Raw genomic sequence first — 24,921 nt, 5'->3', positions numbered from 1 at the left:
TTACATTTGGATTTGCACAATACGTTTATACCTGAGAAGCACTGTGGAAAACCTGCCCTAGTATTGCATCTGTGGAATAGGTGGGGAGGCAGCTGTTTCTGCGTGCAGTTTTTATTGTGAGCAACATCACAGGATTTAATCAGGAGACAAGGGAAAAACGAAAGACCACTACCATTGCCTCAAGAGAAAAGAAGGTAATCTTTATAAGCACACACAAACATTATATTAAAAGCTTTTATTTTCATATACTGTACATATTTAAACTTTAACAAGTTATCAGGTAGTCACATTTTCCTCTGTCCGTTTAGACTGATCTTCAGTTACCTGCAAAAACAAAGAGCTTTACGTTTCTAACATTTTCAGTTGCACCCCTCACCCACCATTTTAAATCTTTCCAGTCCTTGTCAGAATGACACTCCATCTTTTCCCATAAACAGTAATAATTATTAAAAAATCAAGTAAAGATGACAGACTTAAAGGATGAGTCATCAGGTGAACTGTAACAATTCCACTCAAAACCATAATCTGTCTCATATCTAGACTTCTCAAGTGCACCTATACAACAAAATCAAGGGGAAAATACCAGAAGTGCTGCAAGTTACTTTAAATCATCTTATTTTATTGTGAAGCATAGAATCTATTTAGAATGAAGCGTACTAAAAGTCGAGTCTGTATGTCCACACTCTGAGTCACTCAAGAGTCAGTAAATGGAGAGAACTACATCTGAATTCCACGATTCCCTCCAAGCGCGCCAGTCTCCCATGCCAGCATCTTGAAGGGTTCTTTGCAGCTGCCGAAACCCAGAGACTAACAATCTACACCCTTTTTCCCTGCATATTCCATTCAGAGTCCTACTCATTCAACCCAAGGAATTCTCCTGGGTTGATTCTCCCTACTACAGATTAACACGAGGAGTCCCTATCCTTTTCCATCTAATATTCTGGACTGGAGTTCCAGCTATCATCCACGCTGCCCAGAATAAGCTTTAAACAGAAACAACTGATCACTTCTCTACTCAGAAACTCATTATCTCTCCATTTCCTATAAGGGAGGGTGAGGAATCTGGAATTCAGGTATCACAGCACAGAAACTAAGCCCCTCATCTTTTTCCATCCAACTTCTTTGGAATGACTCATCAGCCATGTTATATGCAACTTTCATGCTCAATTCATCCTGGGTTCACCATGATCTCTATCCTTCTGTGTCCTCGCATACATCCAGAAAATCAACCTGACCCACTTCCATTAATCCTTTAAAATCAGATTAAGAGTTGCCAATTCCTGGATATCTTCTCTTTTCTTTCTTTTTTTAAAAAAAGTGAGACTTATCTATTTTTATTGGAAAGGCGGAGAGACAAAGATCTTTCACCCACTGGTTTACTTCCTAAGTGGCCACACTGGCTAGAGCTGAGCCAATCCAAAGCCAGGAACTTTCTCCAGGTCTCCCACTCAGGTGCAGGGTCCCAAGGCTTTGGACCATCCTCCACTGCTTTCCTAGGCCACAAGCTAAGAGCTGGATGGGAAGTGGGGCTGCCGGGACACAAACTTGCACCCATATGGGATGCCAGCAGTTGGAGGTGAAGGATCAGCCAGCTGAACCATCACGTTGGCCCCTCTTTTCTTTTTTTTTTTTTTTAAGATTTATTTACCTATTTGAGAAAGTTAAGATACAGAGAGAGAGAACTAGTCTATTCACTGGCTCACTCCCCAGATGGCTACAATGATCTGTATTGGGCCATACCTGAGCCTGGAGCCAGGAGCCAGGAGCTTCATGCAGGTCTCCCACATAAGCATCAATAGTCCAAACACCCCGGTCATCTGCTGCTTTTCCCAGGCCATTAGTAGGGAACTAAATTGGAAGTAGAGCAGCCAGGCTTCAGACCAACAATCATCTGGGACGCTGCTATCAGAGGTGACAGCTTTTACCTATTACGCCACAACGTCTGTCTCCTAGATGGCTCTCTTAACTAACTTTCCCAGCTTGGTTTGGGTCCTTTCCTTCCTCATCCCAGAGCCACATATGTAAACCTGGCCAGTCTGCCTAGAACTATAGTTATCCCATTAAAGTAACTTCCTTGAGGCAGCAGGTACATTTGGCTCAGTTTTATACCTTCAGAACATAATAGTACCTGGTACATAATAACTCTCTTAATAATTATGGTTCAATCACTAGGCCTTGTATTCATTCTGGATAAAGAAAATGGCCAGAAGAAAGCAACTACACCAGGAAAGTGTTTCGAAAAAGCTGTTGATTGACTTTACTCAATACTCTATAAACGGGTTATTATCGCTACCAGTGTTGTGTATTTGCCGTCAAGTGTTCAGTTACTACTGCTTTGGAGCAGCCCAATCCATTTCTTCAGCATTTCTTTGTTTCTTAATCTAACAATGGTCATTATGACCAACCAGAAAGACAAAGTTATTCCACTCATTCAATTATACTCTTCTCCTAAGGCAAAAAAAAAAAAAAATCATATAAACTTTACATAAAGAACATTTACTAAATCCCTGAGAAACAATCTGCCTATAAATGTACCAACAAATACTTCTCTTAAATATTTTCTCTTAAATACATATATAATTTTAGGGGCTGGCGCCCTGGCAAATCAAATTAAGCATCTGCCTGCAGCACCGCATCCCATACGGGCTCCAGTTTGAGTCTCAGCTGCTCCCTGCTTATGGTCTGCAAAAAAAGTGGAGAATGGCCCAGGTGCTTGGGCCCCTGGCCCACACAGGAGACCCAGAAGCTCTTGGCTCCTTCTGCGGCCTGGGGCCCAGCTCTGGCCACTGCAGCTACTTGGGGAGTGAATCAGTGAATGGGAGCTCGTTTGCTCTATGCCTTTCAAATCAAATACATATACAATTCTTTAAAACTATCAATAAGCATTTCTTGGGAATCCCCCCTCCTCCCATGATAGTATACTGTTCTAAATCTGGGCTTATACAAATATAGGAAACTCTGAATGGGTCACAAACTGCAAACAAACATCTTGGCAAAGGAAACAAGCACCCAGAGGATGAGGAAGCACAGAGTCACTGCAGAAATCACAACGTCCCTGCTCGGAACCTCTGCTTCACGACTCTTCTCTTCCCCTCTGCTTCCCCACACCCCCTTTGCTTGTCACTGTTTAATTTCAAAGAAAATTTCTTCAAAAACTACCTGTTAGCCATCAAAAAGACTTACCAATTTCCGAGATCTTTCCAATAACTTATCCCATATTGTAAATTGTGCCTTAAAAAAAAAAGATTTGCCATGAGTTAAAACAATGAAAATTTAAAAAGCTCTTTCTATAACTTTAAAGCAAATAAAAACACAGAAAACTAATTAATTAAAACCAACACAGTATCACATGGCTAAGTAATTACAAAAGTAAAGAGAGCGGAAGGGGTGGGGGAAATGACTTTTTTTTGAGCTTTTAAGAAAAAATGACTTCATCCAATCTTGCTCGCTGTCCCTCTTAATCATTTCCATCATAGAAAGCATTTTTTTAAAGATTTGTTTATTTTATTACAAAGTCAGATGTACAGGGAGGAGGAGAGACAGAGAAGATCTTCAATCCACTGATTCACTTCCCAAGCGGCCCGAAACCAGGAGCCAGGAGCTTCTTCTGGGTCTCTCATACAGGTGCAGGGTCCCAAGGCATTGGGTCATCCTCCACTGCTTTCCCAGGCCACAAGCAGGGAGCAGGATGGGAAGCAGGGTCACCAGGATTCGAACCGGTGCCCATATGGGATCCCAGCGCATTCAAGGCAAGGACTTTAGAGGCTAAGCCACGGCACCAGGCCCCAAAAGCATTCTTCTAATGGTGAGTAAAAATCCATCCATCTTTTCATAGATTTTGATTAAATTATTTCCTGAAATATTTAGGCCGATTTCAACAACCTAGAGGTTACTCTTCAAATCTTAAGCAGACACAAGAGACTGATTAGGAACCGTGATGTCTTCACAGTGAAATGGCAGACCCAGAGAATTCAGCACATTGTGTTAAAAACAACTAGAAACTAATGACAATAATAATAAATGTACAGAACTAATGTCCTCAATAACATAGAGTATTATCAAATGCATTATTGAAAAATGTACAAAATTACATACTTCTAAAAATTATTTTACTTTCCACTGGTTTATATTTATGAGGTACAGTGATATGTTTTCATTCATGCCTACCCTAAAGATCAATTTAGAGTAATCAGTACATCTACCTCCTTAAACTGTCATCATTTCTTTATGGTGAGAGGAATGAGATGAGAAATGCCTGTGTGTCCACATCCTGTCTCTTTGATGGAAAAAAATAAGTGGAAGACCTAAACAGACCTTTCTCATGAGGTCTATTTCTCAAATGGCCAACAAATAGGTGGAAAAAATGCTCAGCATCGCTGATTGCAGGGAAATGTACACTACATCAGTTTCATTACTTCAACTGAAGGTAATACCAAAAATATATTGTAGGCCAGTGGTGATTCCACACTTAATGAAGTCAGAAAATTTATAATAAAAAAATAAAATTACTAAATATATATAGGCAATCCTTCTAGCAAAACAGCAGCATGGTCTGTTTAGAGGGAAAACTGCATGGCTCAAGCAGAACCAACTCGTACAAAGGCCTTAAGGTATGGCTAGTGATAGTGGTGTGAGACAGACAGTGGCCAGGTAAAGCAGGGCTTCATGGGACAGGATGAAGGATGAATTTGTGCAAGCCACTAGAAAGTTCGTAGTACAGCAATTATAAAATTAATCTGCATCTTAAAAATACTATTCTGGCATGAGAGCCAAGGCTGTGGGCGAGCTGGGGGTTAACCGATACCTTTTAATACTAACAAGCCGCCCATCTTCTAATTCCATGGGGGCATTGGATGGTTGTGTGGTCTCAGAACACATGTTGCATGATCACACCACCTTCACTGCTAACTGTGGTGCAAAGAGGCCAATAGCATCTCAGAGTCATGATGAAGACAAGAGGGACACTGGCACTGAACGGAAGCTCTCCAGCTGATAGGAAGGAGCCATTAGATGAGATAAAAAGAGAGTTCCACACCCAGACAGGCAAGCTTTACAACCCTATCAGCAGGCCTATCAGCAGGAAGTAACTACAGAAGATGCGGTGAGTGTGCACCCTCTCTGAGAGGGGAATGACATGAGACGGGTAGACAGCTAGCTTGACGTCATGAGGTAAAAGCCATACTGCTGCTTGTAAATCCCACCCACCCATCTGTCAATCAGACGATCCCCCCCAGGATGTACTTCCCCCACTGGGCCCTGGAGAGGTATCAAGAAACTACTCGGCTTGCCTGCATCATTTGCAGCCTGGCAATGCAGAGAGGCAGTATCCCTCTTCTTGTGAACACAAAACACAAGGCAGAAAGATTTCCCTCCCTCTAACCTTCCCTTCCGACCCATCACAATCCCAAACATGCCTCACGAGTATCTATGATCTCAACTTTTAAAAATAAAAAATGAATAACAATTTTTAATGTGAAAAATACATATTACTCTGATCTTTAAGTAGAGAATTCCACAGAAATGAAGGAGGGTGAAAAGAACGAGAATCTCGGGTAAGGAAAGTAGGTAGATGAGGTGCTGGGCGTTGGATGGATTCAGAATATGTTTACACTTAGAAGTTCAAAGCACTCAGAGAATCAAGAACCACCTCAAACTGCTAGGTAGCCGATGGTGCCACCTAAACGGAGAAGGCTAAGAAATAAGGCAGGCATGTGGAGAAAAAGCAAACACCTAAAGGACATGTGTACCAAGAACTACAAAACACTTATGAAAGGAATGAAAGGTCTCAATAAATGAAAAGATATACTAGGTTCATATTCTGCAAGAGTCAATGTATTAAAGATGCTACACAGGTGGGCAGTTTATTAATGAAACTAACTGAACTAAATTAAATGGAAAAGCTAAAATAATTCTGAAAAGGAACTATAACATGAAGGGAATTGTTCTACTTTACATCAACTTACTTGTAGCTAAATGCTATATATGTGTGTATATATATCTTTATATATTATAAATATATATTTATAAATATCTACAGTAATCAAGATGTGGTATTGGTGGAGCACCAAATCCATAAGATCAGCTCAACAGAACAGAGAACATATTCAGGAAAGTAACAGCAACAAAACAGAATGAAATATGGATACATGAAACAACTTGGATGAATCCCTGGAGAATCATGCTGAATGAAAAATGTCGATCCCTGAAAACCAGACACCGTCTGTTCCCACTCATATAACATTCTCAAAATGACCAAATCGGGAAAAGTGAGGAGCTTCCAGGGGCAGAGGCAGGGAGAAAGAGCCACAGAGGGGAGCGCAGGAAGGAGCACGGTGAGAAAGCGGCTCCCTGTTCTGTGGGCACCGTGTCAGTGCCAACACCACCCTAACTGTGATTCTGTGTTAGTTTGGCAAGATGCTACCACTGGGGAAACTGAGTAAAGATGTACAGGGGCCTGTATTACTTCTTCAACTGCAGTCATTGCAAAACCAAGTTTAAATAAAAAAGAGTAGCACGGGACAGGAGCACTTGGGCTTTGGGTCAAAAGGAGAGAATTAAAATGAGAGTGAGCCTGCCAAACGTTAAGCCAAAGGCACTCCAGCCGAGTCCTTCTAATATGCACTCCCACACTCGCACAATGTACCTTCACTTAGGCTAGTCTGACACAATTAAAACTACCATTTCAATGTAATTTCATGCTTTCAACCAATGCTTTTCTCGTAAATTACCTACTTAGCACCCTGGGCAAACTTGTTTTTAATCATAAACTTGAGCTTGCAAAATATTAGTATCACACAGCATAAGGAAAAGAAAAGATGTCCTTAAAACTGGTATAAAATCAAGTCCAGGAATTGTACCATATAGTTCAAAATAAAATAATAATAATAATAAATAAAATCCATAGTCACACCAAATTGAAAATCCTAGAACTTTATACTTTACTTACTCTTAAGTGAACGGGTAAAGAGAGACCCTGGAATCTCCGCACGTGATTCGGCTGGGTGGGCTGCAGACTGTGAACCGCTGACACTTCGTACTGAGAACACACACTTGTCCTCGGAATGAGAGGCCCCTCACTCACATCAATGAAGTCACCTATCCTGGTACGATTTTTAAAACAAACAAAAGACACCTCACCATCAGGACATTTACAAGAGTTTGAAAAAGAAATCTTTTCATTCCCTTTGCTGCCACACCCCCAACCAATAAGTCTACAGCCTATATGGCTGAATTCACTCTGTGACAATTCCAGCCAGGGCAATCTCAACTAGGATGCTGAACAAAACTTTACTGAACTTTCTTGGTAATTACAACTGATACAAATCTAAAGGTTTTTAAGAGTCACAACATATATCACACTATCAAATAGACTCAATAATCGATAACCTACAACTTCACAACAACCCAATACAATAGAATTCAGTATATGGGAAAGCCTGTGTCCAGAAACATGCCAATTGCTTTCAAAAAAAAAAAAAAGACAAGACAGGACAAGAAAAATTAAACACGAAGTAAGCTAAAATCAAAGAAGTATGAGGGTAGGGAAGGCATCCACTCTACAGTGTCTTCTGCTTCCTGGGGAAGCATGTCCACCATGCAGTGCACCTGTCTCAGCCACATACCAGGACTCACACTGCAGTCCCCTGACATGGCACCTGAGTACTAACTAGCCAGCACCTCCACTCCTGTCATGCTCAAGTTGAAACAATATCTTATGATGATTCATTCCCCAAGTGACCGCAATTGCCGGTGCTGCTCCGATCCAAAGCCCGGAGCCAGGAGTTCCTCCAGGTCTCCCACGCAGGTGCAGGGTCCCAAGGCTTTGGGCTGTCCTCCACTGCTTTCCCAGGCCACAAGCAGGGAGCTGGATGGGAAGTGGGGATGCCAGGAATTAGATCCGGCGCCCATATGGGATCCCGGGGTGTTCAAGGCAAGGACTTTAGCCGCTAGGCCACAGTGCCGGGCCCCAAAATGAACTCTTAAAAAACTGCATTTGTAGGGTTATGGTACAGCAGGTAAAGCCCACACTGCCACCTGCACCCTTCTGAGTGCCAGTTTAAGTCATGGATGCTGCATTTTTGATCCAGTTCCCTGTTAATGTACCTGTGAAAGCAGTGGAAGAAAGTTCAAATGCGTGGGCCCCTGCCACACACGTGGGCCCTGCACTAGTCACTGTGGCCATCTGGGGAACAAATGAGTGGATAGAAGATCTCTATCTCTCCCTCTTCATCTTTCGAAGAAAATAAGTAAATCTTTAAAATGCGTGCATACACACACACTCTCTCTACATGTATAAAAATTGGGTTTGAGTGCCAGTGTTGTAATATAGCAGGGTAAGCCTGTGATCCTGGCAAACAATGTGGGTGCAAGTTCATGTTCTGGCTGTTCCACTTCCGATGCAGCTCCCTGTACATGGTCTGGGAAGAGCAGCAGAACACGGCCCAAGTGTTTGGGACCTACCATCCACATGGGAGACCTAGAGGATGTTCCTGGCTCCTGGCTTTGGTCATGTCCAGACCTGGCCACTGCGGCCATCTGGGGAGTGAACCAGCAGCTAGAACTCTCCCCTTCTCTCTGTAACTGACTTTCAAATAAATGCATAAATTTGTTTAAACAAATGAGTTTGGTTCTTAAATAAACAAGAGGGAGAGAAACCACAAATGTAACTAATGATCCCCAAAACTTTCATTTAGCATCATACTAAAACAATAACCAAATCAGCAAAACAATAAGGTAACAAGAACAAAACAGGGTAAATGCATCTATTTCAATCGTGCACACTTCATTCAAATATAATAAAGCTAAGCTTCACTCAAGGTCAGAGGCACCGCTAGTTTTCAGACTTTCACTTACCTATGTAGCTTGACTTTCCTCTCGGCATTCTGAGATGACTTCTCTTCGATGAAACTGATTTTGTACCTGGAAAGCAGCAGAGAAACAACCTTCAACTCTAAATTCACATACCGATGTCTGAAGGCACCTCCCAATTTCTCCCTCGTGAAACTTACCCCGAGCGTGGCTTACAGCTGCAGCTCCCCCTCAATCTGTCACAGCCCCACTGATCTGTCACTTCTCTCCAAAACCACCAGGACCTATATGCTGGGTCCAACCTAATGGGCACTTTTCCAGTCTTCAATTTCCTGACACCAATGCCCACCTCCACTTCAGCCCCACTGCCCTCACACCATTCTTATCTTGATCTTCCCTTGAAGTATTCTGTTCCAGATTCTCTTTTTCACCCCAAGCCCCCTATCTAGTTAGCTCTTTTTTCAATTATTGTATGTTCCACATCTCTGCCCCAACCCACCTACTTCTTTTTAAGCCCCAGATTGCATACCCAAGACCTTTTGGGACAAGCACCAGGATGTTCCACATGCACCTTAAACCTCCAATTTCCCAAACTGAATATAGTATTATTCTCCTATCCAAATGTGTTCTTCTTCATAAATCTCCTACTTTAGTATGACACCATGCTTCACCAACATTTCTAAATGAAAAACACAGAAGAAATCCCTGATTCCTCTTTCTACCACCTTTATCGTCTATGTCCAAGTCATACCAAGTCCTGCCAGTTCTACTGCCTAAAGGTCTCTCAATTCCACCCTAATCTGTCAGACCCACTAAAAGCACCACTATTCAGGGATGCAACTGCTTCTTATCTGGCTGCTCTAGTTCTTATCTGACTCCCTGCTAATGTGCCTGGGGAAGCAGAGGAGGTTGGCCCCCCTTTGTGGGCCCCTGCAGCCATGTGGGACACCCAAGTGAAGCTCCTGGCTCCCAGCTTCAGCCTGACCTAGCCCTGGCACTGCAGTCATTTAGGGAGAAACCAGCGAACAGAAGACTTCCCTTTGTCTCGACCCCCCAGTCTCTCCAATTCCACCTTCCAAATAAGTAAAATTTTTCTGAAGTAAAAAAAAGAAATACTTTGTCTGTAAAGGTCTGTTTTAAGGGTCTGGCGAAGTAGCCTATTGGCTAAAGTCCTTGCCTTGCATTTGCAAAGATCCCATCTGGGAAGCAGTTCGCACCCTGGCTGCTCCACTTCCCATCCAGCCCCTTGCTTGTGGCCTGGGAAAGCAGTGCAGGACGGCCCAAAGCCCTGGCACCCTGCACCCATGTGGGGGACCTGGAAAAAGCATCTGACTTCAGATCAGCTCAGCTCCAGCCACTGCGGCCACTTTGGGGAGTGAATTAGTAGATGCAAGGTCTTTCTGTCTTTCCTTTCTGTGCATCTACCTTCCCAATAAAAATAAATAAATCTTAAAAAAAAAAAAAGGTCCGTGTTAAGCACATGTGTGTGTACATGTATACCTGTGTGCTTGCACACTTGATGACGTGACAAGGCGGGGAAGCACTGGCCCACTAAATGTCTTCGCCTTCTGCCAGTGTCCCCTGTCTGACACTGAGGGAGCCAATTCCCTTAACTTTCTGTCCTTCCTGACCGAGACACTTGTGTCCCTCCTCTTGAGCCAAAATCACTAAAGTGCCCACACTCCTACTAGAGCAGGAAAGCCCAGCACTAGACCATGTGAAGGTCCCAACTCGTTTGTCCTCTCCAACTTGCCCCTAACTACCCTGTCCAACACACACTCAACTAAGTTACCAAGGTCCCAGAACCCCCTCTCGGACTTTGAGAGTTAAGTAGGGCAAAGGGACATCTCAACATACAAAGAACAGAATGCGCTGCTCGGTGACACCGCTATGGAGCACACCAACAACCTCATGCTTCTAAGGCGAGTCCCAGCCTACAGCACCAAGGTTGTTTTTTGCAGCAGATTTTTCTTTTTCCTGAGTTTCTATTAGATGAACATAAACATTGACTTTGTGTTCTAACAACTAGTAGAACGTAAACTGGAAATTCTCTCAGGGAACACGGGAATGGAGAAGCCAGACAAGATTTAAAACGCAACAAAGAAAACCCATCAAACAGATGTCACAGGCAGAAGACACAGCCATGCTGTGCAAACGTTCCAAATGGCTTGCTTTCTCAATCTTAGCCTTTTTGTGTAAAGACTGAAGGCCTGGCAGAAGAAGGCTGCCAAGTACATAAAACAGTTGCCTAACATACATCATCACTTCACAGTGGAAAGAAGCGGGAAATGCACCACTGTGTTGATAGAAACAAATGGGTTGGCCTAAGAAAGGAAACAAAGCAAGAGTGGGGAACGCGTTCCTCAAGGAGAAACAAACTACAGACTGCAGCAGAAAGTAAGATCAAAGAATGGAAAATAAAAAGAGATGCCACATGTACAACAAAAGCAAAACTCAGCCAAAAAATAAGAATGCAGCTCCATCTTCAGCAAAGCGGAGCGGCCTCAACATCACTGTGTTCAGTGAAACAAACTAGACACACACAGACAGACATGTTCTCTCTCCGATGTGGAAACCACTGACAGTCAATCTGAGTTAGAACTGTGACTAGCACCGCTGCTAAGGGTTGGGGGGCAGTGGATGGAGGGGGTTGGGTAATGGTTACCAAAACAGACAGAAGGAGCGAGTTCAGTGGGCCACGCACAGCAGGTGACTCCAGCTCAGGGTAACGCACTATAAAATGGAACCGGAACCGGAAGAAGAGCTGGCAGCTTTCAAACACAGCAGAGGGCAAGGGGACTGGAAAGCACATGCTAATCACCCAGTCATCATGTTACACACACATGCAGAACTGTGCTGTGCCCCATAAAAATGTGTGAGTATTACACGGTAATCAAAAATATAAATAACTCAACTTTTCTAATTCCTGAGTTGAATTTTCATCACTGCCTACAATTCTGGGAGGTTGAATCTTACTTTAAAGGAAGCCAATACTTACTTGTTATGTTGAAATATTTCCAATGCAACTTTTGCTTCAACTTCTAGAGTTTCAAAAGGAAGGTCTTTATAAATTAAAGCATGAACATCTTTCGTAAAGGAACGTAGGTTCTCCTTAAAAATGAAAATGTTAATGTTTAGTAACACTTCACTGTTAAGCATTTCTCCATAACCACATAAAGCTGTGTGCCTAAAACTGTCAATCTTCCTTGAAACAAGAGACAATCTGCAATTTGATGACATAAGACCATAAACATTCTTTCAACTCTACAAACTCCGTAACAGATGGTTAGCCCGTGTTGATGTAAGAAACTCCTACAAAGAAATTTCATTGAATATTTCCTCTAGATAATACACTTTAAATGCTTATTAAAATTACGATGCAATGTCAGCATGGCGGCATAACTGTCTAACCTACTTCCTGAGGCACAAGCATCCCTTGCCAGTTCTGGTCCCAATTGCTCCACTTCCCATCCAACCCCCTGCTTATCGCTGGGGAAAGCAGCAGGGGACGGCTCAAGCCATTGGGCCCCTGCACCCATATGCAAGAAGCCTCTAGCTACTGGTTTGGGGATGGCTCAGCTCTGGCCATTGTGGCCACTTGAAGAGTAAACCAGTGGACAGACAACCACTCTATCTCTCCTTTTCTCTCTCTGTAAATCTGCCTTTCAAATAAAAATAAATAAACCTTAAAGTAATTATCATGCAATAAGTAGAAGTGCCAATAAGTAAATAGCACATTAAAATATGTTAACACTATGAATAAACTAAGTTTATTAGCTACATGGGGAAAAATAATGCTTTCATACTTCAGAAAATTCCCCTAAAAATATGTCATTAGTAGCTCTTTAAGAAATATATAGTATATGTCTAGTAGTATGTCTACTTAAAAGTGTTTATTTTACAATTAAAACGATTAATAACATATTAAAAAGATTATAAGATACCTTAATAAAAAACTGTATGTGGACTTTGATATTATAAATCATCACTGATACAGAAAAGATCAATAAATACTATACAAAAAATTTCTACAAAGAAACACTAGTTTTTTTGCATAATATATATTTTTAAGAGATTTACTGTATTTTTATTGGAAAGGAAAATTTACAAAGAGAAGGAAAAACAGAGAGCAAGATCTTTCATCTGCTGGTTCACTTCCCAAGTGGCCAGAATGGACAGAGCTGAGCCAATCTGAAGCCAAGAGCCAGGTTCCCAGGTCATTGGCTCATCCTCTGCCGCTTTCCCAGGCCACAAGCAGGGAGCTGGATGGCAAGTGGAACTACTGGGACAAAAACTGGCACCCACATGGGATCCCAGCAGCTACAACGTGAGAACTTAGCCACCAGGCTATCATGCCCGGCTCACTTACCTTCTTCTTAAGGGCTGCTTTACTACATCACATAATCCCATTAGCCTTAACGTCACTCTCACCTTAAACCTCACCCTCCCCAACTTTCTCTAAGCCAGGCACCCAAATCCCCGAGCCTGTAATCAGCCAGTGCATTTCTTGTTAAAGAAACTTCAGTGTCATTTTAATTTCATTTAAATATGAAAACAAAAGAAAGCAAATTTCTAGAATAGAATCTTGATCTCATTAGTTTTCACTTAATTGTCCCCAATAAAGACCCTATCTTTAAACTTGCAAGCATACCTGAAAAAGAAGTAGCTTCAGTCCCTTCTGACTCTTTCCTCTCCCCTCTGCCCATTATTCCTTACTGTTCTCTTCTCCTTTCCCTCTTAAAAACCAAGTATTAGGCCTGGCACACTAGCCTAGTCGCTTAAGCCCTTGCACGTGCGGGTACCAGTTCAAGTCCCAGCTGCTCCACTTCCCATCCAGCTCCCTGCCTGTGGCCTGGGACAGCAGTCGAGGATGGCCCAATGCTTTTGGACCCTGCACCCACGTGGGAGACCCGGAAGAAGCTCCTGACTCCTGGCTTTGGATCAGCTCAGCTCCGGCCATTGCGGCCACTTGGGGAGTAAACCATCAGATAGAAGATCTTCTCTGTCTCTCCTTTCCTCTGTACATCTGCCTTTCTAACTAACTAACTAAATAAAGTGACTTAAAGGCAGGATTAAATGACTACAAAAAGCAGAATCTTCCCTGACTCCATAACTTTTATTCTTTTTTTTTTTTAAAGATTTATTTTATTTTCATTACAAAGTCAGATACACTGAGAGGAGGAGAGATAGAGAGGAAGTGGAGCTGCTGGGATTAGAACCAGCGGCCACATGGGATCAAGGCAAGGACCTCAGCCACTAGGCCACGCTGCCGAGCCCCATAACTTTTATTCTTAAGAATGATAGGATTTCAACAAATCTAAGGTGCATCACTAAGTAAAAATCAGTACCAGTTAGAAGAGGCAACGTATTCTAAAGTCAGACCTTTCCTCTAATACTAAGATGTTAAAAAAAAAGAAAAAAATAAGGAACATAGTGGATGTGACAGGATGGTAAGCTACACTGCCTCCCTGTGCAGCTCTCCAGGCTCACAAACGGCATCACACAGAGGCCCAGTCTCGCCACATCTCCAGCCTTGAGCTTAGAACGTACACGCGTCCCCTGCTGACTGGCAGCCGACTGGGCTCTGCTGTTCCCGGGTGCTGGATTAACAAGAACCACCTCACTGGGAAGGCGGACCAGTCACAGATTTGCTCGGCTGCTATTCGGGTCAGCTTTGCCAAAGCCTGCTTCTTCAATCCGCTCCTGTTCTCTAGGTGACCCTGCATGCATAGGAGTCTCACGGCAAGCAACAAGCTCACAGTGATTTAGGACAGCGGTTTTCAAACTGTGCTCTGCTGAGGCTCCAAGCAAGCATAGCTCTCCGTTCCCCACCACCGTATCAACCGAGATAACGCAAGGCTCTACATGTTATATTCTGGATATCTTGAAGATTACTACCTTAAAAAATGGATGTCACTGAAAGCAAAGCCAGTAGGCCATGAAGCTTTAAGACAACTGGCCATGCCGTTGTGAATAAGCCTCTGTGTTGAACGGACTAAAAATGCAAACATACAGGGTACGAGAGAGGAGAGTGGGAAAGACGGAGACATTCAGCTTCTTTGAAATGTTCCCAACAGGCAGCACCACTCAACAGCACTTAGGCAGCTGCCATTCTAGCCTAAGATCAATGCTCGAAAAACTATACTCACTTTGGTTGGCACCCACTCATCAAGCCTCTCATCCAAAACGACATCATAGCAGAATGCTCCAGCAATCACTATAAAAATAAAAATTAAATTTAAATATTAAAATAAAACATAAAAGATAAAATGTAAAGTCGAATCAGAACAGAAAGCTATTCATTTTCAACTAAATCTTTACAGCATCAACTGAAAGTTAACGCCATCTTCCCGATGGGCAACTGTTATACTGCTGCCACTCTCCCAGTGGCCTGCTCCAGTTCTATCAAATCCTCCCACTCAAAAGCACTAAGACATCAGCGCTGGCACTGCAGTGCAATTACCCACAACACCTGCATCCCACACAAGCACCAGGCCTAGGCCCGGATGCTCCACTTACAACCCAGCAACCTGCTGGTGACCTGGAAACAGGAGCAGACGATGGGCTAAGTGCCAGGGCCCCCATCACCCACACGGGCGACCCAGAAGCAGCTCTTTGTTCCTGGGTTTAAAATGGCCCAGCCCTGGCCGTCACAGCCACGGGGGGAGTGAGGTAGTAGACAGACATTCTGTCTCTCCCTCTCACTCTGCAACTCTTCCAAATCAATAAATACATCTTTCAAAAAAAATCTTGTTAACATATTAGAAATCAGCATTGTTTTTAAACATTCAAGTTTTTTTCAGGAATATTACCACTATAGATTTCACAAAATTACTACATATAAAAATTCCAAACAATGTATTTAAGTAGAATAATGATTAAAAGGACAAGAAATGCTCAACTTTTCTGCAACAGCTCCCAAATACAAGTATTTTAAAATCTTCGCTTTTCTCTTAGCATTACTTCTTGAGCTTCTCTCAATTATTTTTAGTGCACAAACTTTTTCTAAAAAAGAAATTAGATGAGATCCTCCTACAAATCTTTCAAAATCCTAACTTTGACAAAACCACAAAACTTCTGCGTCCATCCACTTCGCGGACTCCTGCTCCTTTCTGGTGAACAGCACCACCTAGCACAGCTTGTTTATATTAAACTTCACGGATGTTCACAGCTTCTCCTCCTCCACACATTTAACTTGGGAAAGTATGAAGTAAAACTTTAGTAAAGCTAAAGTTTAAGGTGGTATAAAATATATACTGAGACAGTATAATTCTATGAAATCCATATGCAACAGATACTTTCCACTAATTCAATTACGCTAAATATTGATCTCCAAGAGCAATATTTCTACAAAACATAGCAGATTGTTATCCATAATAAATGACACAGTAGCACAATAATTTTTGTCAGATAAAATGAGAAATGAACATCTACAGATTTCCAAGATAGGTACCAAATACCCAAGGATCACAAACCAGCATGAACACTCATGTGTGCACATTACCAGGAACCTCCGGAGCTCTCACCAAAGTGACCGTGAACTCATCTTTGAATGCCCTTTCTATCACACAGCCCATCATCATGGCACACGACCGCCAATAGGCCTAGGAAAAAAGTGCAAACACACATAATGCATACTGAGAGTAATTAATTAAATGCTACAATATTAAAATATAAGTCGGATAATCAAGATGGCAGAATAGGAGAAGGACACGTTTAAACAGATGGAGAAACATTAGCCAGTGTGAAGCAGAGAGGGCACCTTCCAGGAAACAGGAGAGGACAGAACAACAGCAGAGGGGCACCTGGAGACTGACAGACACGGGCAAGCAGCGGACACAACGGGGTGGTGTTGCAGTGACTGATACTCCAACCACATTCTGTGAGCCGCGATCTGAACTGCATCGGCAGCCAGAACTCCATCAGCAACAAGGTAAGAAGGGGCATTCACTGGGAGCTCAAGAGGTGAACCCAAAGAATTGCCCATCCTATTTAATTTGACCAGGAGCAGAGACAGAGCAGCAGGTCCCAGACAGGCAGCGCGAGAACAGGGTAGACTTCACAGCCAAGTCTACCCCTTAGAGCCAAATCATTCGATGTTTTACATAGGGAGGCAAAGACTATGGGACAGTACCGCACATGCACTGAGCTGGGAGTGAACTCACTGAGCTTAGTGCATCGCACTGGTCTCACAGAGAAAATAATGCCTACTTCGACATCGTACAGGGCAAAATAGGTGTGTGTGGCCCTCAGAACCAATGGCCAGCAGGTTCTGCCAAGATCAGCACCACAACAACCTAGTTACATAGGACTCCTGGTGTCTCCCTAATCCTGGGAACTGCTCCAACTGGAAGAGGGAGAAAGATTGCACAGACAACAGTGCAGCCTTAACAACGCTGTCACAGGAGGTGGAGAGTGGTGAGCCAGGAGCTGGGGCTGCGGAGACAACGGTGGAAGTCTAACATAAGATCCCAGACCTGAAGCTCACTGGAGGGAGTAGCACAAGTGACTGCAAACAAAGAGCCACATGCCAACTGCAATAAGTTAAAACTGAACTGTAGACCTATGGGTGACACAGCTTAGAAACCTGATCCATGGGCCCAGTGTGATAGCATAATGGTTAAAGTCCTTGCCTTGAACACCCGGGATCCCATGTGGGTGCCAGTTCTAATCCCGACAGCTCCACTTCCCATCCAGTTCCCTATCTGTGGCCTGGGAAAGCAGTGGAGGACGGCCCAAAGCCTTGGGACCCTGCACCTGCGTGGGAGATCTGGAAGAGCTCGTGGCTTCTGGCTTCACATTGGCTCAGCTCTAGCCGTTGCAGCCACTTGGGGAGTGAGTCATCAGACAGAAGATCTTCCTGTCTCTCCTCCTCTCTACATATCTGCCTTTCCAATAAAAATAAACAAATCTTTAAAGAAAAAAAAAAACCTGCCCCATGGAGAAGAATCTGATAATCAGAAGTACAATGACAAAGAGCAAAAGACAAGACAGAGGCACAATGAATACTGCTGAAGACTCCCCTAAAAAGGAACAAAACCTTATGCCAACCTCAGATTTAACTGAGGAATACATCGAGAAAATGGGGGACACAGAATTCAAAACACTTCTTACAAAGCTTCTTATCAGAAACGAGAATTACATAACACGGAAGTTCAAGGAATCTAAGGAATATGCCACACTGGAAATGAGACAAATGAAAGCTGATAAATCAGAAATTAAGAATAAAGTGTGGCAAATTAAAAGTACAGAGGAGTCTCCAAAATAGAATAAAGAAAGCCGAAGAAAGGATCTCAGAATTGGAAGTATTTCCTGTCACGAGGAAGAAAAAAATGAAAAGCCGGAAACAGAGCTGGGTCAAGCTAAAAAAAGTATTCAAGAATTGAAAGACCCTATTAAGAGGCCAAATATAAGAGTTATGGGAGTCCTAGCAGAAAGAGAAGCTGGGACTAAAGGTGTATTCACTGAAATAATAAGGGAAAATTTCCCTAATCTGGAGAAAAAATTCGGAAACAACATCCAGAAGCGGCACAGAACTCCCAGCAGGGTTGATGAAAAGCGATCTTCACCACAACACATGATAATCAAGCTCTCTTCCATCAAACACAAGGAAAAGATCCTTAAATGTGCACACGAAAAAAAATCAACTGACATATAAAGGAGTGCCAATCAGACTCACAGGAGACCTCTCACAGGAAACGCTACAGTCAAGAAGAGAACGGAGTGACATATTCCAGATTCTAAAAGCAAAAGATTGTCAGCCCAGGATAAATTACCCAGCAAAGCTTTCCTTTGTCTTTGAAAATGAAATAAAATTCTTCCACAGTAAAGAAAAGATAAAAGAATTTGCCTCTTCCAAATATGCCTTACAAAGGATACTTCAAGATGTTCTCTTGACAGAGAAGAGGAATAGCACCTACCAAAACCAAAGGCAAACGTGAAGAACATCCCAGTTAAATAACAACAGAAGACTAAATCAATGAACAACCCATTGCTAAAATGACAGGACAAAATTACCACCCATTCATATTAACCCTGATGTAAATGGATTAAATTCGTCAATCAAATGTCATAGATTAGTAGACTGGGTTAACAAAACAAAACCGGGGTCCAGCACGATAGCCTAGCGGCTAAAGTCCTCGCCTTAAATGCATCAGGATCCATTTGGATGCTGGTTCTAATCCCAGTGGCCCCGCTTCCCATCCAGCTCCCTACATGTGGCCTGGGAAGGCAGTCGAGGACGGCCCAAGGGGTGAGAGCCAGACTGGGCAACCAGGTTCCAAGCAACTGGGGAGTGAACTGAAAATACTGGTCTCTCTGTCATTCTCTCTCCTTGCCTCTGAAATTAAATAATACTTAATTTTTATAAATTCAAAGCATTTTTTAAATTTTTTAACTTGAAACAGAGAGGGAGAAACAGATCTGCCGCTTCACGTCCTAAACAGCCACACAACACGGCTCCGCCGACCCAAGGCAGGAGTCCAGGAGTCTAGCGGGGACGCCCGCGTGGCTGGCAAAGGCCCAGGGAACCTGGCCATCCTCCGATGCTTCTCCAGATTCACTAGCAGGGAGCCGAGCAGAAGTGAAGCGCCCAGACTCTAGCCAGTGTTCATGAAGAATGCCTGTGTTGAAAGCAGCAGCTCAACCCGCTGTGCCACAACGCTGTTCCCAAGGAAAGGTGTTTTCAAAAAGATACAAGTAAGATGTTTATAGAAGTGGGAATGCGCAGTGCTACAAGAAACACAATACCAAAGCAAGAAGAACAGCACAGCATAAACCAGCAGTGAGCAAGAATTAACATGGGCAGAGCACGAAGGAGTGGAAAACACAGCGGGGAGAAAAGCTGGAAAGACAGGCAGAAGACTCATCACATCAGGCCTGGAAAGTTAGGGAAATATCATCAGGCAGGCAAATTCCCCAGCGTTACTGACACGATCCTCAGCCACGCCTCTTAACAGACTCCTACAGCCACTGGGAAGAACCCTGAAGACAGGGCTAAGGGTGCAGAAAGAGTTAAAGAGCTATTAAAACATTTCAGAGATGATCCAAGACTGATTTCCAACAGTAACCCCAGGAACTGAAGCATATGCAATACAGAAAATTATTAGCACATGTAAGTTGAACAGAGACAGAAATTAAGGCATGTGAAACAATTTTCTGTGTGTGTGTGTGTATATATATATATATATATATATTTTTTTTTTTTTTTAAAGATTTATTTTTTTGGCCCGGCGGCATGGCCTAGCGGCTAAAGTCCTCGCCTTGAACACACTGGGATCCCATATAGGCGCCAGTTCTAATCCCGGTAGCTCCACTTCCCATCCAGCTCCCTGCTTGTGGCCTGGGAAAGCAGTCGAGGACGGCCCAAAGCCTTGGGACCCTGCACCCACGTGGGAGACCTGGAAGAAGTTCCTGGCTCCGGGCTTTGGATCAGCACAGCACCGGCCGTTGGGCTCACTTGGGGAGTAAGTCATCAGACGGAAGATCTTCCTCTCTGTCTCTCCTCCTCTCTGTACATCTGACTTTGTAATAAAAATAAATAAATAATAAAAAAAAAACTGTAGAGTTACATATACAAAAAGGAGGAGAGACAGTGCCCATATGGGATCCCGGCGCGTTCAAGGTAAGGACTTTAGCCACTGAGTCACAACGCTGGGCCCAACGTGAAACAATTTTCTGAATGCAAAATACAGAGAAATGGACGCCACTGCTATTTTTTGTTCTATGAAAAATGCCTAATCTAACAAGCAAAACATTGATAGTTGGAATACAACACTTTTCTTCGGGCATGCTTTCACTTATTAATCAGAGAAAATCAGTTTTAATAAGAAGGGAAAGAACAGAACAGTGAGGCAAAGACTGGGGAAGACGGTGTCGCAAGAAGCCGACAGAGGCAGACATACCTTATTCACCTCTCCTGGGTCGCGGTCTTTGAAAGTAAGAAACTCAATTTCACAAGACTTGGTCAAAGGCTTATACATGTCCCACGGCTGTCCGTCCACAAGAGCCAAGATGGACTTCTTGCAGTACCACTCACTTAAATCTAGGGATTTAAAACAGATTAATGACCGAATTGTAACAAACCTCCTTTAAGTGAAAAGCTACATGTGTAAGTGCTACCTGAAGAAATAAAGCAGTGTTAAGGCAAGATTCTTTTTTCTTTAAGATTTATTCATTTTTATTGGAAAATCAGATATACAGAGAGGAGGAGACAGAGAGGAAGATCCTCCGCCCGCTGACTCACTCCCCAAGCGACCGCAACAGCTGGAGCTGAGTCAATCTGAAGCCAGGAGTCAGGAGCTCTTTCGGGTCATCCATGTGGGTGCAAGGTCCCAAAGCTTTGGGCCGTCCTCCACTGCTTTCCCAGGCCACAAGCAGGGAGCTGGATGGAAAGCAGGGCTGCTGGGATAGAACTGGCGCCCATATGGGATCCTAGTGTGTGCAAGGCGAGGACCCTAACCACTATGCTATCGCACCGGGCCCCAAGGCAAGATTTTTTTTACCTACTCAGAGAAAAGAGTATTCTGTTACATCTACAACCAGTTTAAAAATCCAACACACTAAAGCATCTTTTTGTTAAGATTTGTTTTTATTGGAAAAGGAGATTTACAGCAAGGAGGGACAAGGAGAGAAAGATCTTCCACCTGCTGGTTGACTCCCCAAATGGCTGCAATTACTGGAGCTGAGCTAATGCGAAGCCAGGAGCCAGGAGCCTCTTCCAGGTCTCCCACGTGTATACAGTGGTTCAAGGACTTGGCCCATCCTCTACTGCTTTCCCAGGCAGTAAGTTGAGAGCTGGATGGGAAGTGGAGCAGCTGGGACACAAACCAGCATGCCAGGGGATGCCAGCACAATTGAGCCATTGCATGGGCTCCCACAGTATTAATTACTAATCAAGTTATTGAAACCACATACATTGTTAAGACTAAATAGTTTGAAATTTATCAACTACTAATAAAACAATTTCCTAAGCATCAAACTTAACTACAACAGCATCAAGGGGGTCAACCAGTAAAACGGTGGCTGAGTGGCCACTTGTGGACGCTGGCATTCCACATGGGTGCCCTTTTGTGTCCTGGCTGGTACATTTTCCTCTGGCTCCCTGCTAACAGCCTGCGAAATACAGCAGAAGATGGCCCGAGCGTTTTGGCCCGTGCCACCAACTTGGGAGACCCAGATGAAGACTTGGGCTCCTGGTGTCAGTCCAGCCCAGCCCTATGGATTGTAGCTATCTGGGCAATGAACAACAAATGGAAGATCTTTCACTCCCTGCCTCTCCCTCTATGTGAAATTCTTTTATATAAAATCATCATCACCTTCATCTGTAAAGAAAAAGATAAGCGGCCAGCATTACGGTATAGTATTAAGCCTCCACCTATGTGCCAGCATCCCATTGGGGAGACAAGTCAAATCCCGGTTGTTCCACTTCCAATCCAATTCCCTGCCAATGTGCCTGGGAAAGCAGCAGCAGATGACCTAAGTGTGTGGGCCCCTGCACCCAGGTGGGAGATCCCAGAGAAGCTCCTGGCTCCCGGCTCCTAATGCACCCAGCTCTGGCTACAAGTAGTGCCCACTTGGGGAGTGAATCATGCATAGAAGATCGTGCCTCCTCTCTGTGTAACCACATCTTTCAGCTCTGGTCATTGCACCCATTTGGGGAGTGAACCAGGGGATGGGAAGATCTTTCTCTCTGCTATCCATGTGGGAGATCACACGTGAATTCCTGATCCCCGCTGCCCAGCCCCTGGCTCCACCAAAGGCCTCAAGCCACCGAGGACACTGGTGGGAACCAGGAGGCGGGAGCTTCCTCTATGGCTGCCTCGCAAATACAAAGAAACATGAAAACAACAAGAACAGAAGTGTCCCTTTTCCTTCTTCTCCGCGACAAAATTGCACAGAGGGGCCTGTCATCTCCCTGAAAACATAAACAAGCATTTTTTACCCCAATCACATTTCACACCCACCTACAGCACAAGTACAGTAATAAGCAAACAAAAACACATTACACACAAGCTAAGTGGCACAAAGATTTAAAAAAAGAAGTTAGGCTAGGAAAAGCTGGTCGTCTGGGGCTGGGGCAGCCTGTCACACTCAGATTCCCCCGCCCCGCTCCCGTGGGACCTGCACAGCGATGGCTTCTGCTCCTCCAGTCCTTACTAAGCATGGGCCCACGACTGGGGCACAGGAGCTAGGTTGTTCCAATCCAGCTCCCTGTTAATGCGCCTGGGACTCCTGCACCCATGTGCAAGACTCCGCTGGAGCTCCTGGCTCCGGCACAGCCTGGCACAGCCTGCCCTGCTGTGTGTTACTTACGCATGGCACAGCTGTAAGGCGTGGAAATGTTTTTATTCATCACAAAGACAGTGCCAGGGTCGGTTTTCCCAACATGCTTCACCTCAATCTTTTCTGTCCGGGGAGTGAGCGACAGCTGCCTTCTTTTCTCTTTATTGAAGAGCTCATTCCGCCTTGCTGTCAGTTCAAGGGGCGACAGCTGAGCAGCTGGTGATGTGGCTATGCATCCTGCGGCGGGAAGTTAACAAGAGGCTTGAAGACTGTGGAAAAGGAACAGGACAGCCCGGACCTCGCACCCTGCTCCACAACCACAGAACCGTCCTCCTCCAAGGCAGCACAACCTTAAACAGCCAGTGGCAGAGGTCAGCTTCACCCACTTGCTCCTGCTGATGCATTTAAAAGACGCCCTGGACGGCCCTGACCCCGCACCCCTGCCTCGCCCTGCTCCTGCCCCCCACTTGCCAGGGTCGTGTGGCCGAGGTCACAGGCCCACGCCAGCCCAGGAAGGCCACCGAGTAGAACGGGAGGACGCTCCGGGGCTGCAGGGCCCACGCCGGCCCTCCCAGGTCAGCTGCAAGCAATACTGAGTCGGACTTTCAAACCCCAAGCAAGACCTTTAGCAAGAGGGGAGGAGCTCAGTTCAACAGGGGCGTCCCCAACTCGGTCCTCCCAGGTGGGAAGGACCCCCCACCCACCGCTCCCACGGCCTCGCTCCGTAACTCACTGCAGCCAGCCCCGCCGCCGGGGAACACCCGACAGAACCGCAGCGCCCGGACGCCCGCCGCCATGGCCTCCCAAGCTGCGGCGGGAAGCGCCGCGCGCCGGTCCTTCGGCAACTTCCGCCGTTCCCAGAAACGCTGGCCGCGCACCAGAGGTTCCGTCCGACGCTTCCGGCCCGGGCGCTCGAGCTGAGCGCGCCACGCGGGGGAGCGCGGGCGCCTGCTTGAGGATCCTTCACCGCAGGCCGCGCGCCCCCGGGGCGCGGGCGCCATCAACGGGTGGTGGGCGGTGGGACGAGGGTGGTGGGCGATGGGCCCTGGGTGGTGGGTGATGGGTGGGCTCTGCGAGGGAGCCGGCCTCTCCACACCGGGAACTGAGGCCCACGCGCCACACGCCCTGCAGCGTCCTTTCCGGAAAAGCAGGCTTCTTCCCCGGATCCATGATGTGTTCTGGCCTGGGGCTTTCCTTGGCTGCGCCTGGCTCTCGGTGAGCCTGTTGATGCTGTGGGGAACCGTGTGATTAATAATTAAGTTTATCTTGGGTGCAAAAAATACATTGGAATTTGAGCCTACCAAGGGTCTTCAAAAGATTCGTATAAAATGCATGTTTATGAGGAAGCTGTGCACAGACTTGGATTTGTCAACCAACTAAACTTCTCTTTTAATTTCACCTATGTCCGCGAACTTTTTAAAAGTTTTACTTTACCATTTGAATGTCAAAGAAAACCAACACGTTTCAAAGTCAGCACCCCGGGGTGCGAGGAAGGGGGTGTAAGAGACACTCTTTTTACTCCAGGTTGTTTTAATGCCCTAATTTTACTGGAGGTTGATGCCTCTTCACTGGGACTTGCAATCGGGTCACACCGCCAGCAGGTGGAAGTGCGCGCTAAGCTACAGGCTCCGGGCAGCCCCCAGCTGGAGCCCTACGGCTGCCTAGGCTTAAGTTTCACCCGTGCAACTGCACAAGGATAGGAAAAAAAATCTTCCTGACGGGAAATCTTGTCGTTCACGACACCTCCAGAGGATATGTCTCTGGTTTTCTTTTACATTTTTATTTGAAAAATGAGAACTGTAAGGACATACCAAGGCTTGGCTTTAACTC

At 44.7% G+C, this 24,921-nt stretch overlaps 1 protein-coding gene across 4 annotated transcripts; it reads right to left on the bottom strand.

The window, feature by feature from the left end:
* Positions 1–219: 219 nt before the first annotated feature.
* Positions 220–23,987, bottom strand: MRPL39 (mitochondrial ribosomal protein L39). Of its 4 annotated transcripts, none has more exons than XM_058661739.1 (10): positions 23,825–23,987; positions 23,122–23,328; positions 20,712–20,851; positions 16,313–16,412; positions 14,958–15,025; positions 11,807–11,919; positions 8,854–8,919; positions 6,947–7,100; positions 3,184–3,231; positions 220–324 (listed from the first exon to the last, which is right to left on the bottom strand). In XM_058661739.1, exons 1-10 carry the CDS (start codon positions 23,886–23,888, stop codon positions 277–279), a joined length of 1,008 nt encoding a protein of 335 aa, XP_058517722.1. In that variant the 5' UTR covers positions 23,889–23,987; the 3' UTR covers positions 220–276. The 4 variants fall into 4 exon arrangements, with proteins under 4 accessions (XP_058517722.1, XP_058517724.1, XP_058517725.1 ...); XM_058661741.1 differs by lacking the exon at positions 23,825–23,987 and adding an exon at positions 23,796–23,814; XM_058661742.1 differs by lacking the exon at positions 23,825–23,987 and adding an exon at positions 23,796–23,814 and having other exon boundaries at positions 23,204–23,328.
* Between the last annotated feature and the right edge of the window lie 934 nt (positions 23,988–24,921).

The sequence above is a fragment of the Ochotona princeps genome, chromosome 3 (assembly GCF_030435755.1).
Source record: "Ochotona princeps isolate mOchPri1 chromosome 3, mOchPri1.hap1, whole genome shotgun sequence".
Classification (NCBI taxonomy): Eukaryota; Metazoa; Chordata; class Mammalia; order Lagomorpha; family Ochotonidae; genus Ochotona; species Ochotona princeps.
This window is presented reverse-complemented; position numbering and strand designations above follow the sequence as displayed.

Bases quoted from the DNA above. Each gene is read 5' to 3' on its own strand.
- MRPL39 (XM_058661739.1), bottom strand. From the start codon at position 23,888: ATGGCGGCGGGCGTCCGGGCGCTGCGGTTCTGTCGGGTGTTCCCCGGC. The intron at 23,329-23,824 runs GTGAGTTACGGA...TTCCCGCCGCAG, and splicing joins CGGCGGCGGGGCTGGCTGCA to GATGCATAGCCACATCACCA. The intron at 3,232-6,946 runs GTAAGTAAAGTA...TTTTTTTTTAAG, and splicing joins CTTTACCCGTTCACTTAAGA to GCACAATTTACAATATGGGA.